At 56.6% G+C, this 13,306-nt stretch overlaps 5 protein-coding genes across 5 annotated transcripts; 2 read left to right on the top strand and 3 right to left on the bottom strand.

The window, feature by feature from the left end:
* Positions 1-3,904: 3,904 nt before the first annotated feature.
* SPSK_00192 (uncharacterized protein) lies at positions 3,905-4,159 on the bottom strand (the record flags this gene model as incomplete). The annotated part of the gene is made up of 2 exons (XM_016727172.1): positions 3,905-4,000; positions 4,025-4,159. The coding sequence occupies 2 exons, from the start codon at positions 4,157-4,159 to the stop codon at positions 3,905-3,907; spliced, it is 231 nt and encodes a 76-aa protein (XP_016586415.1).
* A 33-nt stretch (positions 4,160-4,192) lies between these two features.
* Positions 4,193-6,331, top strand: SPSK_00096 (uncharacterized protein; the record flags this gene model as incomplete). The annotated part of the gene is made up of 1 exon (XM_016727076.1): positions 4,193-6,331. One exon carries the CDS (start codon positions 4,193-4,195, stop codon positions 6,329-6,331), a length of 2,139 nt encoding a protein of 712 aa, XP_016586416.1.
* A 1,563-nt stretch (positions 6,332-7,894) lies between these two features.
* Positions 7,895-8,301, bottom strand: SPSK_00187 (ubiquitin-related modifier URM1; the record flags this gene model as incomplete). Its single annotated transcript, XM_016727167.1, has 2 exons — positions 7,895-8,180; positions 8,255-8,301. The coding sequence occupies 2 exons, from the start codon at positions 8,299-8,301 to the stop codon at positions 7,895-7,897; spliced, it is 333 nt and encodes a 110-aa protein (XP_016586417.1).
* A 334-nt stretch (positions 8,302-8,635) lies between these two features.
* Positions 8,636-11,515, top strand: SPSK_00081 (elongator complex protein 2; the record flags this gene model as incomplete). Its single annotated transcript, XM_016727061.1, has 1 exon — positions 8,636-11,515. One exon carries the CDS (start codon positions 8,636-8,638, stop codon positions 11,513-11,515), a length of 2,880 nt encoding a protein of 959 aa, XP_016586418.1.
* Positions 11,516-12,021: 506 nt separating this feature from the next.
* SPSK_00163 (uncharacterized protein) lies at positions 12,022-12,870 on the bottom strand (the record flags this gene model as incomplete). The annotated part of the gene is made up of 2 exons (XM_016727143.1): positions 12,022-12,269; positions 12,381-12,870. The coding sequence occupies 2 exons, from the start codon at positions 12,868-12,870 to the stop codon at positions 12,022-12,024; spliced, it is 738 nt and encodes a 245-aa protein (XP_016586419.1).
* Between the last annotated feature and the right edge of the window lie 436 nt (positions 12,871-13,306).

The following is a 13,306-nucleotide window of genomic DNA, read 5'->3' on the forward strand; positions in this document are numbered from 1 at the left end:
AAACATGTCTCTCTTTTTATTCAACGTATTCTTCGTTGGCAATGCCAATATCAACCAATGCGTATTTTACGAGTTGCATTTCCATGCCACCTTTGTCTTGACGTTCCCCTGCTGCCTGTCCCCTCCTGTCCCCTCCTCGTCCTCAATGATCCTCGCCAGTGATCATCCGCTAGCGCTCGGCCAGACAGGGGCCATGGACCTTGGACAGGAACCAGCGAGCGGTCTGTGATCTATGAGCGAGCGTCGTTTTTTTTTTGTGCCTTCGACTTCCACCTGTGAGATGCCCACTCACCAGGGGATGCTTTTCTTTGCCAGGCACAATCGATGCCAGCATCCACTCCACCGCCCGGCAGGCACAACGGCGACGTGCTGATCGGCTCCGTGTTTGTCGTCATTTTGCGCAGGTGTCCATTTCGACGCGTTTGTACATGTATGCTCATGTATGTTCATGCGTCTCACTCTGTCTGTGCGTTTTCTATCAGAACAACGTCAATCGCTGCGGGCGTATTCGGGCACCGCATTCCTTCAATCGCAGACAACTGACCAGTTCTGTCACAATGGAGGAAAGTGATACGAGCCGTTTTTGTGTCGACTAATTCAAGACGGCGACCTCGTTTTGATTTGTTTTTGTCGTTTTTTGTTCCTTTTTACCTGTCATATTCTCGTCACAGTTCTCGTCATAGTTTGCTCTCCTGGATTTGTCTTTTGTTTTATGTTCTGTTTTGCTGTCCTCTTCTCTTTGACGCCCCACCATGTGTCGGCATTTGCCGCATGTTGGGGCGGTTTCCTTTATTTTACTTTATTTTTTTTGTTCCTTTTCGTACGTCTTGGCGGCCGGCCGTATTTCACCGCGGTTTATTTTCTCGTCTCTTCTGCGCTGCAAGTCACATCCATGTAATCTTGTACAGTGGGTCTTGGGATTGAGGACGACTGAACGACTTCTGCGCACGTTTCCTCGGCCATGAACCCAAAACAGGTGGAGGATTGGACAGCTGTACGGAGGAGTGCAGTGCCAGTCGGAGTTGAATCCCAGCCGCAAGGTTGCGTTTTGCGTTTTGTTTTTTGTGTTTCTTTCATTTCTGTTCGCCTCTGCTTTTCTTACACGGTTTTCATCTCGTCCACTGTCTGACTTTCGTTGTCAGTCCTCCGCACGTCTGTTGCCTTCCCCTTTTTCCACTCTCTTTACCAGAAATCGCATCACCGGCTATGCACCTGCAAGCGTGCCATATTTCTTCGTCTGCCACCTGCACGGCGGCCCCACGAATGACTCCATCCAGGGGTACGACGTACTTTTAGGTCCAGGCAGCTGAGAGCAACCCCTGTCTTAGATTGTCTTGGAGGTTTTTGAAATCCTTCCCGATGCGCCCCCCCTGTCTCTGTATTCTTTCTCTGTAGTTTTCGGGGTTTTCAACCTTTTTTTATTCATTCATCTTTTCTTTGCCTTCCAAGTTGGGTTTTTTCTTCTTCTTTCTTTCTTTCTTTCTGTTTTTCATATCTTCTTTACCTTCCAAGTTGGGTCTTTTCTTATTCCTGGCCTTGTTTTCTTTTCTTTTTGTCGTCCTAGGATTGGAAGTGTCTGCATTCCTGCTTGACTTGACTGGCGTGGCTAGTGCGATGGCCGTGAGGGGCCTATGAAAGGGAAAGCAGCGAAAATGTGTAAATCAGAGGTCGCAACACAGGGCATCGCTCGAAATCGACAAGGAAACACTCCGTGACCATCCTAGAAGTGGAAACAGTCGTGTGTCTTGGCGGGCAAGAAGGCACATAATTATTTTGATTCGTTGGTTTACGTTTTTTTTAAGAAAAAATATCCCCGTTGTTCATTTTTGTCGCCTCTCTGCCCCCGTCGTCTGTCACATCTCTCTGTACCTCCAAGTCCCAGCTCCCGCGGCAACATCACAGGTTGCGCCGGCTCCAGAATGTCTCACATAGCCTGCACCTTAAGATGAGCAGTCGGGGGAGAAGCCGAGTTTTGTACCGGTACCAGTCGTGGCAAATAGCTTGTACTTGTGAATGTAGCTTGTAGATTGTCACTTAGGTGTGCACGGATACCTCCGAGATTGACCGAACTGGCCATCTGTGTCTGTCAACTCCCAAATACGTCCACCAGCTGTGACACCGCAACTACATCTATCACAGTATGTCGTATATTACACGATTGGCATTCGCTGGCGCGTTTCTTTGAATCGGCGGCACTATCGAAACGGGACCACTGTTTTCCGTTCTTCGTACTCCATCACAAGTGACACCCTGCCACCTAGCTATTTTGCTAAGTTTAGTACAGTGCTTATTTAGAGCAGTCGTTATTTAGTACTGCGTATTTATCTGCTTCTCTCAACAACCTTCGTGCCAGCCAGGTTGGGCTGATGCTGCGCAGGGAGAGGAGCGGCAGGGCCAGAACAATGCATCAGAGGCAAGAAAGGGACAACGAGCGGCGTAAAACCACACACCACCTCACAACCGCCTTGCCCGTTTACCACCTCTTTTAACGCGAAACCACGCAGTCACTCTTTTGCTGTATCTGGTCGTAGCGCGGACCGTCGTTTGGTAGCTTTGTCTGGGTCGCTGTGTGGATGAGGGCGTGCGGATACTGCGTCGTTTTGTGGCCTTGTGGACTGGTGGAGAGGTAAACTTGTGGAGAGGTGGACGGGGCTGACTTGATGCCAGTATTTGAGTTTATTTCCACGACTTGGTTTCTTTTCCTCGCAATGCCCCCGCAACGTTACAGAATCGCTCGCAGATGATGCGTCTCTGCTGCTTTCTTCTTCGGCTCGAGAGCGAGAAGATGACGAGATGACGAGAGCGAGGAACAGCACGAGGGCGTCTGCTCTGGAAACGTACACCTGACAGCAGACAACGAAAAACGGACAACGGACAACGGACAGCGCGAACCCCGACGCCTGCGCAGACGCCCTCACGCCCCTTCTGCCCTCCGCCGATTCAGTCGACGCTTGTTCGCAGTCAACCAAGATTGCTGGTGGAAAGAAACGGCAAGTTCCTCGGCCGTTCCCAGGCGATTGATTCTCGCACGATCCACAGTGCCGTAGAGGAGGCAGTGGGAATGTTTGGTACTTGTATGTCGATGTCGTAGTCTGGATGTATGAAGAGTTAGGCGCATGTCGTATGGAGCACCCCCCCCCCCCCTACCCTTGCCTGCTTCGAGTCCACCCCCAGCCCTCACACCTCCCCCACCGGTGACCACACCCTCTTCGTCCCCTCTATTTCTCGTTTTCTCATCTTTTCGTCTACTGAATGAAAGCAGTAACTACGGAGATCACAGTTGACCTCCCCACCCAATCCTGATCCTGGTGGACATAGCCTTAACGCCGTAGCAGCCCCTGCCCTTGTGTCGATACGGTCCAGGAAAGGCAACAGAAGACAAAAGAAAAAAGAAAAGAAACACAAGGTTTGGCCTAGACTGGGATCGACTTCCGGGGCCACGCCGTCTGCCGTCGACCGTCTGTCGCCGGTCGACCACCCACCGCCAAGGCTCATCCATCGTCATTTGTTCAGTTGTCAACCGCCATTCGTTTTCTGGCTTGCCAGCCTGTCTCAACGTCCTCGACTTTTTTTTCTTTTCTTTTTTTTCCCTTTCTTTTTCTTTCTTTTCCCTTCTGCATATCCTCCCCACCAAACGACACGCCCTCCAGCCACGACCCAGACAACATTATGCTGTGCTCACCTTTTGAAAACATCCTTGGACCATCCTTGCCCGTATTGCCATTCCCATGCCTCCTAGCTGTCGTGTATATGACTATATGACTCTTGTCCTGTGTTCTACACATATATCATACTTGGGCCCCGTCCCGTCCCTCTCGGCTGATCGACTTGTTCGTTTCGACCGACTCTCTTTCACTCGTCGACCTCTCCAAGCCTCAACGCACGACAGCAAACTGTTCTTCCATCAACCAACAGACTCAGCTCTCTTCTCTCCTCTTTCCCTCTCATCGTCACTTTGCATCTCCATCGTGCCTCTCTGCCCACTGCCCCCGTCCATCCACTGGATCCCTCAATTTCTTCTCACCAACAACACGGCCTCGCCGCTGTCCGCTCGGTCACTCTGCCGAGCACCAACACCGGCAAACTGGCTCTCGCCGCACAGCCGCCCGTCCCGCCGCACTGGGCTCGCTGGTCCCAGCCGGCGCCGCCGTCGCAGCATCATCACCAGCACCAGAACAGCCACCCCCAGTACATGCTCCTGGATACGCAGCCTGTCATGTCGTACGACACTCGCACAACGGCTGCCCAGCAGCATCAACAGCATCAACAGCATCAACAGCATCAACAGCATCAACAGCATCAGCACCAGCATCACCAACACCAAGACCAACGCCACCACCTGATGAACGCCGTCTATGGAGGAGCCGCTGTGTCTGTGGCTAGCCTGGCTGCCGTGCCAGCGCTCTCCATGGCCTCTTTGACGGGCGCAGAGTCGACGCAACCAACACCACCACAGCAGCAACAACAACAGCAACAGCAACAGCACCAGCAGCAGCACCAGCAACCACAATCACTGCAGATACCCATGGCCACCTCACCGTACCAACATCAGCCGCTGCCGCCCGCCGCGGCTGTCTCGCCACGTCGACGCGCGGGTGCAAGCTCGCGGCGCAGCAGCAGTGTCGCTACCATCACGGCCGTTTCACCACACCTTGCGGGCGTTGGCAGCCGCGGACGCGTGACCACCCTCAACTCGCCGTGCAGTCCGACGGCAGCGACGACGACGACGACACCAACGACGACACCAGCGACGACCGCGTCGGCCACGACCACGTCAGCCACGACCACGACAGGCCCGGCCGCTGCTCTGGACACGTCGTTCCGGCCCACGTTTTCGACGCAGATTGATCTGTTGATGCGGACGATCCAGTCCAAGGCCGACGTGGCTGGCGAGGCCGAGCCGCTGCAGAGCGGTCCGCTGCCTGTCCAGGTCCAGGCACAGGCACAACAAATCAATGCCTTTTCCGGGTATGGCTCGCCGTCACAGCAGCAGCAGCAGCAGCAACAGTATGGCAAACACCGGCACAGCGCCTCGACCAGTCCGCATCCGACGGGTGCGCACGAGGCCGGACAGGAGGATCGTCTTTCGAGCAGCAGCAACCACTACTTGAACGACGACAACAACAACAACAGCAACGACGACGTCGTGCCCGTCAAGAAGCCGTACCCCTGCACGCTGCCCGGCTGCAGCATGACCTTTTGGCAGAAGACGCACCTCGACATCCACCGCCGGTCGCACACGGGCGAAAAGCCCTACGTCTGCAGCTACGCGGGCTGCGGGGCCCACTTTTCGCAGCTCGGCAACCTGCGCACGCACGAGCGCCGCCACACGGGCGAGCGGCCGTTCTGCTGCGAAAAGTGCGGCAAGAACTTTGCCCAGCGCGGCAACCTCAAGGCGCACTACAAGACGCACCTGCGCCTGCAGCCGTACGACTGCCGCCTCGAGGGCTGCACCAAGCGCTTCACGCAGCTCGGCAACATGAAGGCGCACCAGAACAAGTACCACGCCGGCGCCCTGCAGGCCCTGACGGCCAAGTTTGCCGCCGCCGCGGCCGGCGATGCCGCCGTCGAGGCGTCCATCACCGACGACGACCGCGAGCTGTTTGGCTACTTTGCGGGGCTCTACAAGAACAGCAACAAGGGCATCAAGGGCCGCGGTAAGCACCGCCGCGTGCGGCCTGTGCAATCTGTGCAGGCGGTGCAGGCTGGGCAGGCTGGGCAAACTCGCGGCGGCGGCCTGCGTCGGTCGCCCGGCAGCGACGGCAGCAACCACGGGGAAGACGACGAGGACGACGACGAGAGTGGCGACGACGAGCCTCGGATGACTCAGAGTCAGCAGCAGCAGCAGCAGCAGCAGCAGAGCCTGGCCCCGCCCGTCGTCAGCGGCAGCTACAGCATGAACAGCATGGTGGTGCCCACGGCGCCCGCCAACCAGCATCTCCAGCATCACCAGTCGCAGCCGCAGCCGACCTACCACCAGCAGCACCACCAGCAGCACCAGCACCAGCAACAGTCTGCGACTGCCTATGCCATGTACCACCACCAACAACAGCCTCTCCCGCCGCTGGCAAAGTCCAACCTCTACCAGCCGCACCCGCACCACATCCCGACGCTTCCGCCGTCTCTGACGCCGTCTCTGACGCCCTCTCTGCCGCCGCCGCAGGCCTACGGTGTGCACCACGCCCAGCAGCATCAACAGCAGCAGCACCACCACCTGCAGAATGCACACCAGCCGGGCGGTCCTGGCGCGCCGGGCACCAACGCCGGTCCGCCGCCGCCGGGCAGCCACCATCCGTCGGATATGCGTTTCCTTGACAATGGCGTGTACTAGTGGACGTGGACGATGAATGTTTTACGGCCTATCATGGATTTGAAAGACAAAGTTTAAATTTGTTATGTTGTTTGCGCTGCGTTGAATTGTTTTTTGTTGCTTTGTTTGCTATACTGTTTGCTATACTGTTTGCTATACTTTTCGCTATAGTGTTCACTTTATATGTGCGATTGTACGAGGAGCCTATTTGTTTTGTGACTTGTTTGATTTTTGTCATTTCATGATTGAATTTCATGTTGATATCTCTTGTTTGGCACACTTCCTATATTTCATATAAAACCATCACAGCGACAGACTATTTGAATGGTCTACTTGGAAAGACACAGCAATATGGACGTCCTGCAAGTAAAAGAGGAAGAGGTGGCAAAGTGCAAGGTGTAAGGCTGGATTTGGCCTTGAACTGGCTTGGGATCGGACGAGAGGCGGAGAATTGGAGTCGTCAGAGCGAGCGTTCATTCTTTTTCTTGTCTTCAACTTGTTTCTTTTATCCATTGTTGGTAGTTATTGATACTCATTGACGCGCACATTCAGGATTCGTTCACTCTTTCCACTTAAAACGTATTGCTTTGGTCGTGCGTGGACTTTCAAAGATGGGACAGTAGGAGAGACGGGCGTCGTTGTAGCATAGTCGGTCTGTATTGTCGGCCTGTATAGTTGTCTAGTAGGGTCATTTAGCTATCGTCCTCTGAAAAAGTGCGGCAATGATAACAATTCGAAAGAACAACCAGTCGGAGGTGATCAAGTGCTCGATACAGCGAGCTGCAGACGCCACAAAATTTCGTTGCATCGAGGGTCGTCAAAGCAGCGGTGTGCACTGTCAGCTGAAGTGCATTTAATAGTGCATATAAAAGTGCATTTGATGACATGCATGAGATCGACAACAAAGTACAAACGCAACACTCAATCAATTGGAGATGAGGTCCGAGCAGAATCCAGACAGTCATCGCAGAAGTGTGTTTGTTGCGCATCATAATGTTTCATGCAATTGTGTCCTGCCCATCTCGATGCGTCTAGATTCTTCACCGGTTTTCTGTGCTGCTGTCTCGCCTTTTCATCTGGGGTATGCGGTCCTCTTCAACAATTTCCTCCCACACTCACATCCGCGGTCCACCAATGCTCCAACAATCTGCCATCCACCTCCCATGGACACCATTAGATTGCTTTTTCCCGTTCCCATCACCGTGGACGTAGTCGCCGCTGGCACCCGTTTACCAAACCGCGAACTCCGCAAACGCAAGAAGGACGGGAAACGATTCCCAAGGCCCAGATATAGACAAGAGACAGGTAGCTGCGGAGATAAATTGTTGTAGCCATCTTTGCTCTGGCTATACAACTGGCGTCATAACACATCGACCGAACAGCACTACAACTGTCCAGGCTGTGCGCGGCTGTTTTGTCCATAGACCACAAATGGGCGTTTTGCTCAGTGAGCAGCGTCCGTCGGTGACAGGAATGCTTTCCTGCCCCTGCTACCATTGGTCGTCGCGGCGCGTGTAGCATTGTACACTGTCCATTGTGCGGCGTTGATTGTTGGTATCTGTCTTTGTAAGACACTCGGTCCGCTTAGCCCCCGTGCAGCGTGGACACAAACAGAATGTTGTCGCCGCGCTGGACCTCATAGGCTTCCTCGCCCTCAAGTTCCCAGTCGGCATCATTGATGAGCACCAAGATGCCCGGCCGCAGGTGGTCTGCCTCGAGAACAAACAGGTCCTTGCGGCCGTCGGACATTGCCGTCGCGCAGAGGTGCGAGATGAGGAAGCCGACCGTGGCGGGCTGGCCCTGGGTGTCCAGTACGGGCAGCTGCATGTCGAGCCGCTTCTGGTCGGCGAACAACATTTCAAGGCCGCCTCTGCTTGTGGTTAGAGAATGGTGAACAGACATGGAAACGGAGAAGGGGAAAGGGGAAGGGCGGGGGGAGCTCACGAGAACTCGACGACAATGGGAATCGTTTCGCCGGTAGGGGCCGACATTATGAGAGAGTGTATGATTGGATGCAAAAAGAGGATGCTGAGTTGAGCCTTGGATGAACGTTGGACCAACGTTGGAGGTTGAGTTGACTTTTAGGCTGTGGGGCACTGTTCGCTGCTGATGTTGGATGGCACCTGCTGTCACAAATAGCTGCAAGGCGCACCTGCCAAATTGAGCTCCAGCCAATCAGATCACAGGCCTTGTTCACTTTTTCATCGTCACTCATCGACCCATCGCTCCTTCCCCAACAAGGCTGTAAAGCAGTACTCTCGACGCCCCTTTAATCAAACCACTTTTTTTTTTATATTTTATATTTTCCGCATCTCATACGCCCCCATGGCCGTCAGCACGGCCTATTTGGCTGCTGGGGCCAACCGGCAGACGGCCGCCGCCGACTGGGGCGCCGACGGCACGCTGTGCTACGGTGCAGGCGTGAACCTGGCCGTGTGGCGGCCGGCAGATGCCAACGGCGTGGCCCATTTGCTTGGAGGACACGGCAGCGAAATAAAGGCAGTGCAGCACTTGGCAGTGGACAGCGAAGACGGCCGGTCCTACTTTGTCAGCGGCGGCGACGACAAGGCGCTGAAGCTGTGGGCCGTGCCTTCCGACACGACCAGCCGAAGAGCGACGCCACAGTGTGTGCAGACGATTGAGGAATCTCACGCGGCGCCTATAAACTGCATTGCGGCTACCAAGGCAGGGCAACCGACGGAGCACGGCCGGCAGATCTTTGCCACGGGCGGTGCCGACTACAAGATCAAGATCTGGGCGCTGGAGCGGAGGACAGGCGGCGGCGGCGATGCCAGCAGCGAGCCGCCTTTACAGATTGTTCTCCTGCAGACGATCCAGACGGCGCCGCGGTACTTTCCCCTGTGTCTGGCTCTGGTGGCACTGACGGACGGCACCGGAGCGGGAGGGTCGCAGTCGTGGCTGCTCGCTGCCGCTGGCACCAACAACCGCATTCAGATCTTTGGCGGCTCCGAGACGGCGACAAGCACGAGAACGAGCACGAGCACGAGCACAGAAGCAGAGGCAGGCACGGCCAGCACAGAATCTGGCGTCGCCTTCGCACTGCAAGCCAGCCTCACTGGCCACGAGGGCTGGGTCCGGTCGCTGGACTTTGGCTGGGAGGGCGTGTCGATTGCATCGGACCTGCTGCTGGCGTCGGCCAGCCAGGACAATTATGTGCGGCTGTGGCGCATCCACAAGGGCGCAGTCGTGCCACCACCGACGGCCTCGGCCACGGCGGCAGCCGCAGCGGTGGGCGACGAGGCGCCGACCGCCGGTGTCCCAGTGCACGGCAAGGGCGGCAGCAGCAACGCACCCTCCAACAAGGCACACCGGGTGCGAGCCGGTGGTGACGACGACGGCGACGAGTACTCGGTGACATTTGAGGCGCTCTTGTTGGGGCATGAGGACTGGATCTACAGTGCGCGGTGGACAGCATCGAGCGGCAGCGAGGACAACAAGGACACCAAGGGCAGCAAGCCCCTGCGCCTGCTGACGGCCTCGGCAGACAACTCACTGGCAGTTTGGGAGGCCGACGCGGCGTCGGGCATCTGGGTCACGACAGCACGGCTGGGTGAGCTGAGCAAGGAAAAGGGCGCCACGACGGCGACAGGCAGTGTGGGCGGCTTCTGGGCGGGACTGTGGTCGCCGGATGGGAAAGAGGTGGTGACGCTGTGCCGGACAGGGAGTTGGCGCCGGTGGACTCTTGCCACGACGTCTCGCGCGGCCGGCGAGGACAAAAGCGAGGCGCCGGCCGAGGACAAAAAAGACGAGGACAAGAAAGACGAGGACGCACGATGGATCCAGGCCGTCGGCGTGGCCGGCCACGTGGCGCCCGTGACGGGCGTGGCATGGTCGCGCGACGGTGCCTACCTGCTGTCGACGAGCGGCGACCAGACGACGCGGCTGCACGCCGCGTGGACGAAGCCGTCGCCGTCGCTGTCCGCCTCGTCCCTCGGCTCCTGGCACGAAATGGCCCGCCCGCAGATTCACGGCTACGACCTCAACTGCATCGACAGCCTGGGCGCCTCGCAGTTTGTGTCGGGCGCCGACGAGAAGCTGATGCGCGTGTTCCACGAGCCCAAGACGGTGGCACGCTTGTTGGCGCGGCTGACGGGGCGGTCGAGTGGTGACGGCGAGACGGGTGTGGACGCGCTGCCTGACGCCGCCAACATGCCCGTGCTCGGCCTGTCCAACAAGGCCGTGGATGAGGAGGTGGTGGTCGACAGCGAGGCACGTGCCGAAGACACCAACGCTACTACCGGCGACGCCGCCGCTGGCGACGGCCCACCCCCCGAGGATGTTCTGGCGCGCAACACGCTCTGGCCCGAGACCGAGAAGCTGTACGGCCACGGTTACGAGATCAGCTGCCTGGCCGTCAGCCACGACGGCCGGCTGGTGGCCAGTGCGTGCCGCGCCAGCTCGCTCAACCACGCCGTTGTGCGCCTGTTTGAGACGGCTCCGCGGTGGACCGAGGTGCGGCCGCCGCTGGCCACGCACACGCTGACGGTGACGCGGCTGCGGTTCAGTGCCGACGACCGGTACCTGCTGAGTGTGGGTCGCGACCGGCAGTGGGCCGTTTTCGAGAGACAGCCGTCGTCGGCGGCGGGAGGGGACGGAGACGAACAAAAAGAAAAGGGCGACACCCCCGCCACCTACACCCTTCTCCAAAACAACAGCAAGGCGCACACGCGCATGGTTCTCGACTGTGCATGGGTACCGCCCGTTCCCTCCACCTCCAATGCAACCGGCCACAGAAACGGCCACAGCGTCTTTGCCACGGCCGGCCGCGACAAAAATGTCAAAGTGTGGGCCTCCAGCGACGGTGAGACGGGCCGATCCTTGTCCTTTGCCCTCGCCACGACGATCCCACAGGAACACCCCGTCACGGCGGTTGATTTCCTGTGGCGGCCGACCACGACCACAACCGCAACCTCGTCGACGTCCACATTGGCATTGGCCATCGGCACGGAAGCTGGTCGCCTCTCGATTGTGTCGCTGGACGCGCACACGCTGGCTGTAACGGCGGCTGTGGCATTCGATGCCACTCTGTGCCTGCCACGGGCGGTCTTGCAGCTGGCCTGGCGGCCGCCGACGACCACCAGCTCAATTGATAGCGGAAGCGAAACCAACGCCGAAACCGGTGCCGACCTGGCGGTTGCTGGCGAGGATGCATCTCTGCGTGTGTATCATATAGCCGGGGTCTAGCCTACTGCCGTCTCTTTCTTTGCATTGGGTCATTTTTATACAACAGGCGTCACGGACATGGACACATTGGCAAAAGCAAACAATAGAGGGCATCAAAAGATAATGGAAAAGTCTATATTGTGTGAGCATTATTGATTAAGGTTATATGTATGTACGTATGGGTACAATGAGTACAATGAGTACAATGAGGGCGTCGCCCGTCCTATCCAATGTCGTCCGCTTCCTCGCTCCTAGAACGTAAAACGTCTGTGATTATAGAGTCTTTGTACGCCGTATGCATGTTGTATGTTGCGCGTTGCTTGTTGCTTGTTTGCTTGTGGTTCCCAGTAGCCAAATGCGCGGCCAACCCGTCCCGTAATGTCGTCCCCTCCAAACGCCGTAATACAACGAAAAAGAAACAAAAAAGAGAAATAAATATAAAGTGCTTGATCAGCGGAACAAGCGCATCGGTGCCGGTTGTCATCACCGACTGCCATCACCATTTGTCGTCACCGTCTACCTCCCGCCTACAGCTCCCGCACGACCGTCGCAGCGGCGTCGGCGAGGCTCTCGACAGTCGTGGTAACTTGCACGGCAGCCGTGGTGCCGGCCTTTTCTGCTACGACCACGCCCTGCAGTAGGCTCTGGGCTGCGTCAAACTGGCTGTCACCGTGGGCGTAGAACCAGGCGCGGTTGATCAGGAAGGCGACGTGGTGGGGGAGGTAGAGGAAGATGGCGATGGAGGTCAGGCTCGTGAGGAGGAAGAGGAGGGAGTCTGACGAGTTAGCAAAGAGCGAATGATGGAGAACGGGGGTATATGAACGAGCGCAGCAAGGGCATAAAGAAGCGAGCGGAGCGAGGACAAAAGAGAGGAGACAAAACGTACAGACAAAGAACTTCTCCGTGGGTGTCAGCATGTAGACGCTGTAGGTGACCTCAAACTGGTAGATCTTGAGCTGGACCCATTTGCTGAAGCGCTCGAGGGGCGACATGATGGCGGTGGTGAAGACGGTGAGATATTCGATTATCAAAAAGGGGTCGTCCGTCAATGGGCAAAGAGGCACGAGTTCACCCGGACGCAGTATGGGCAAAGGGCCGGTGTGGAGGCGCGAAGAATGGATTTGACGAGTGGTCGGCGGTAGAGATGGAAGATATACTGTCGGAGCGCAGGCAATGGCAATTCGTGATCGTGAGCGTTGTCGAGAAAAGAGAAGAGGCAGAACAGTGTTGATTGCGAAAAAGGGACGAGAAAGGCTGCCATTTCCGGATGCCCGGCCACTGGGACGCGCCACAGGGAAACGGGAAACCGCGGCGCCCCATTGGATAGTCAGGGGTCCTGCAGGCGTTGGCCAGTGGCGCGCAGGCTCTGAAACCATCTTTCCCTCTGACTGGCAGCCCCGTTGAAATATTTTCAATTAAAATTTCCGGTCACGTGCCAATCGTCAAAAGTCGTCAAACCACCACATCCCCTGTCCGTGCTAAGACACACCTGAGGAACACGGCCATTCAGTATAACGTTGTCGCTAAGCACAGGCGCATCACTGCACGACTGTAAATCGTACTCATCACGGGCTTGTCCTTTGAAACAACTTGAGCTGCCATGCATTGAGCAACAAATCGGAGCAAGAGCAATGCCTTGTATACTTGTTTACATTTCAGCGTGCAATACTCGTCTGCAGCTTTGAAAAGCTTTTGTACGTCCTCAACCTACAATGCGCCCTCTCATCTCACTCTCGTGTTGGCGCTCATGTCATTTTGGCACATCTCGACGTTCACAATATACCGCCACAGCGTGCCAAGCACTATGGCCAT

This window comes from Sporothrix schenckii (assembly GCF_000961545.1).
Source record: "Sporothrix schenckii 1099-18 chromosome Unknown Cont46, whole genome shotgun sequence".
In the NCBI taxonomy this organism is placed as follows: Eukaryota; Fungi; Ascomycota; class Sordariomycetes; order Ophiostomatales; family Ophiostomataceae; genus Sporothrix; species Sporothrix schenckii.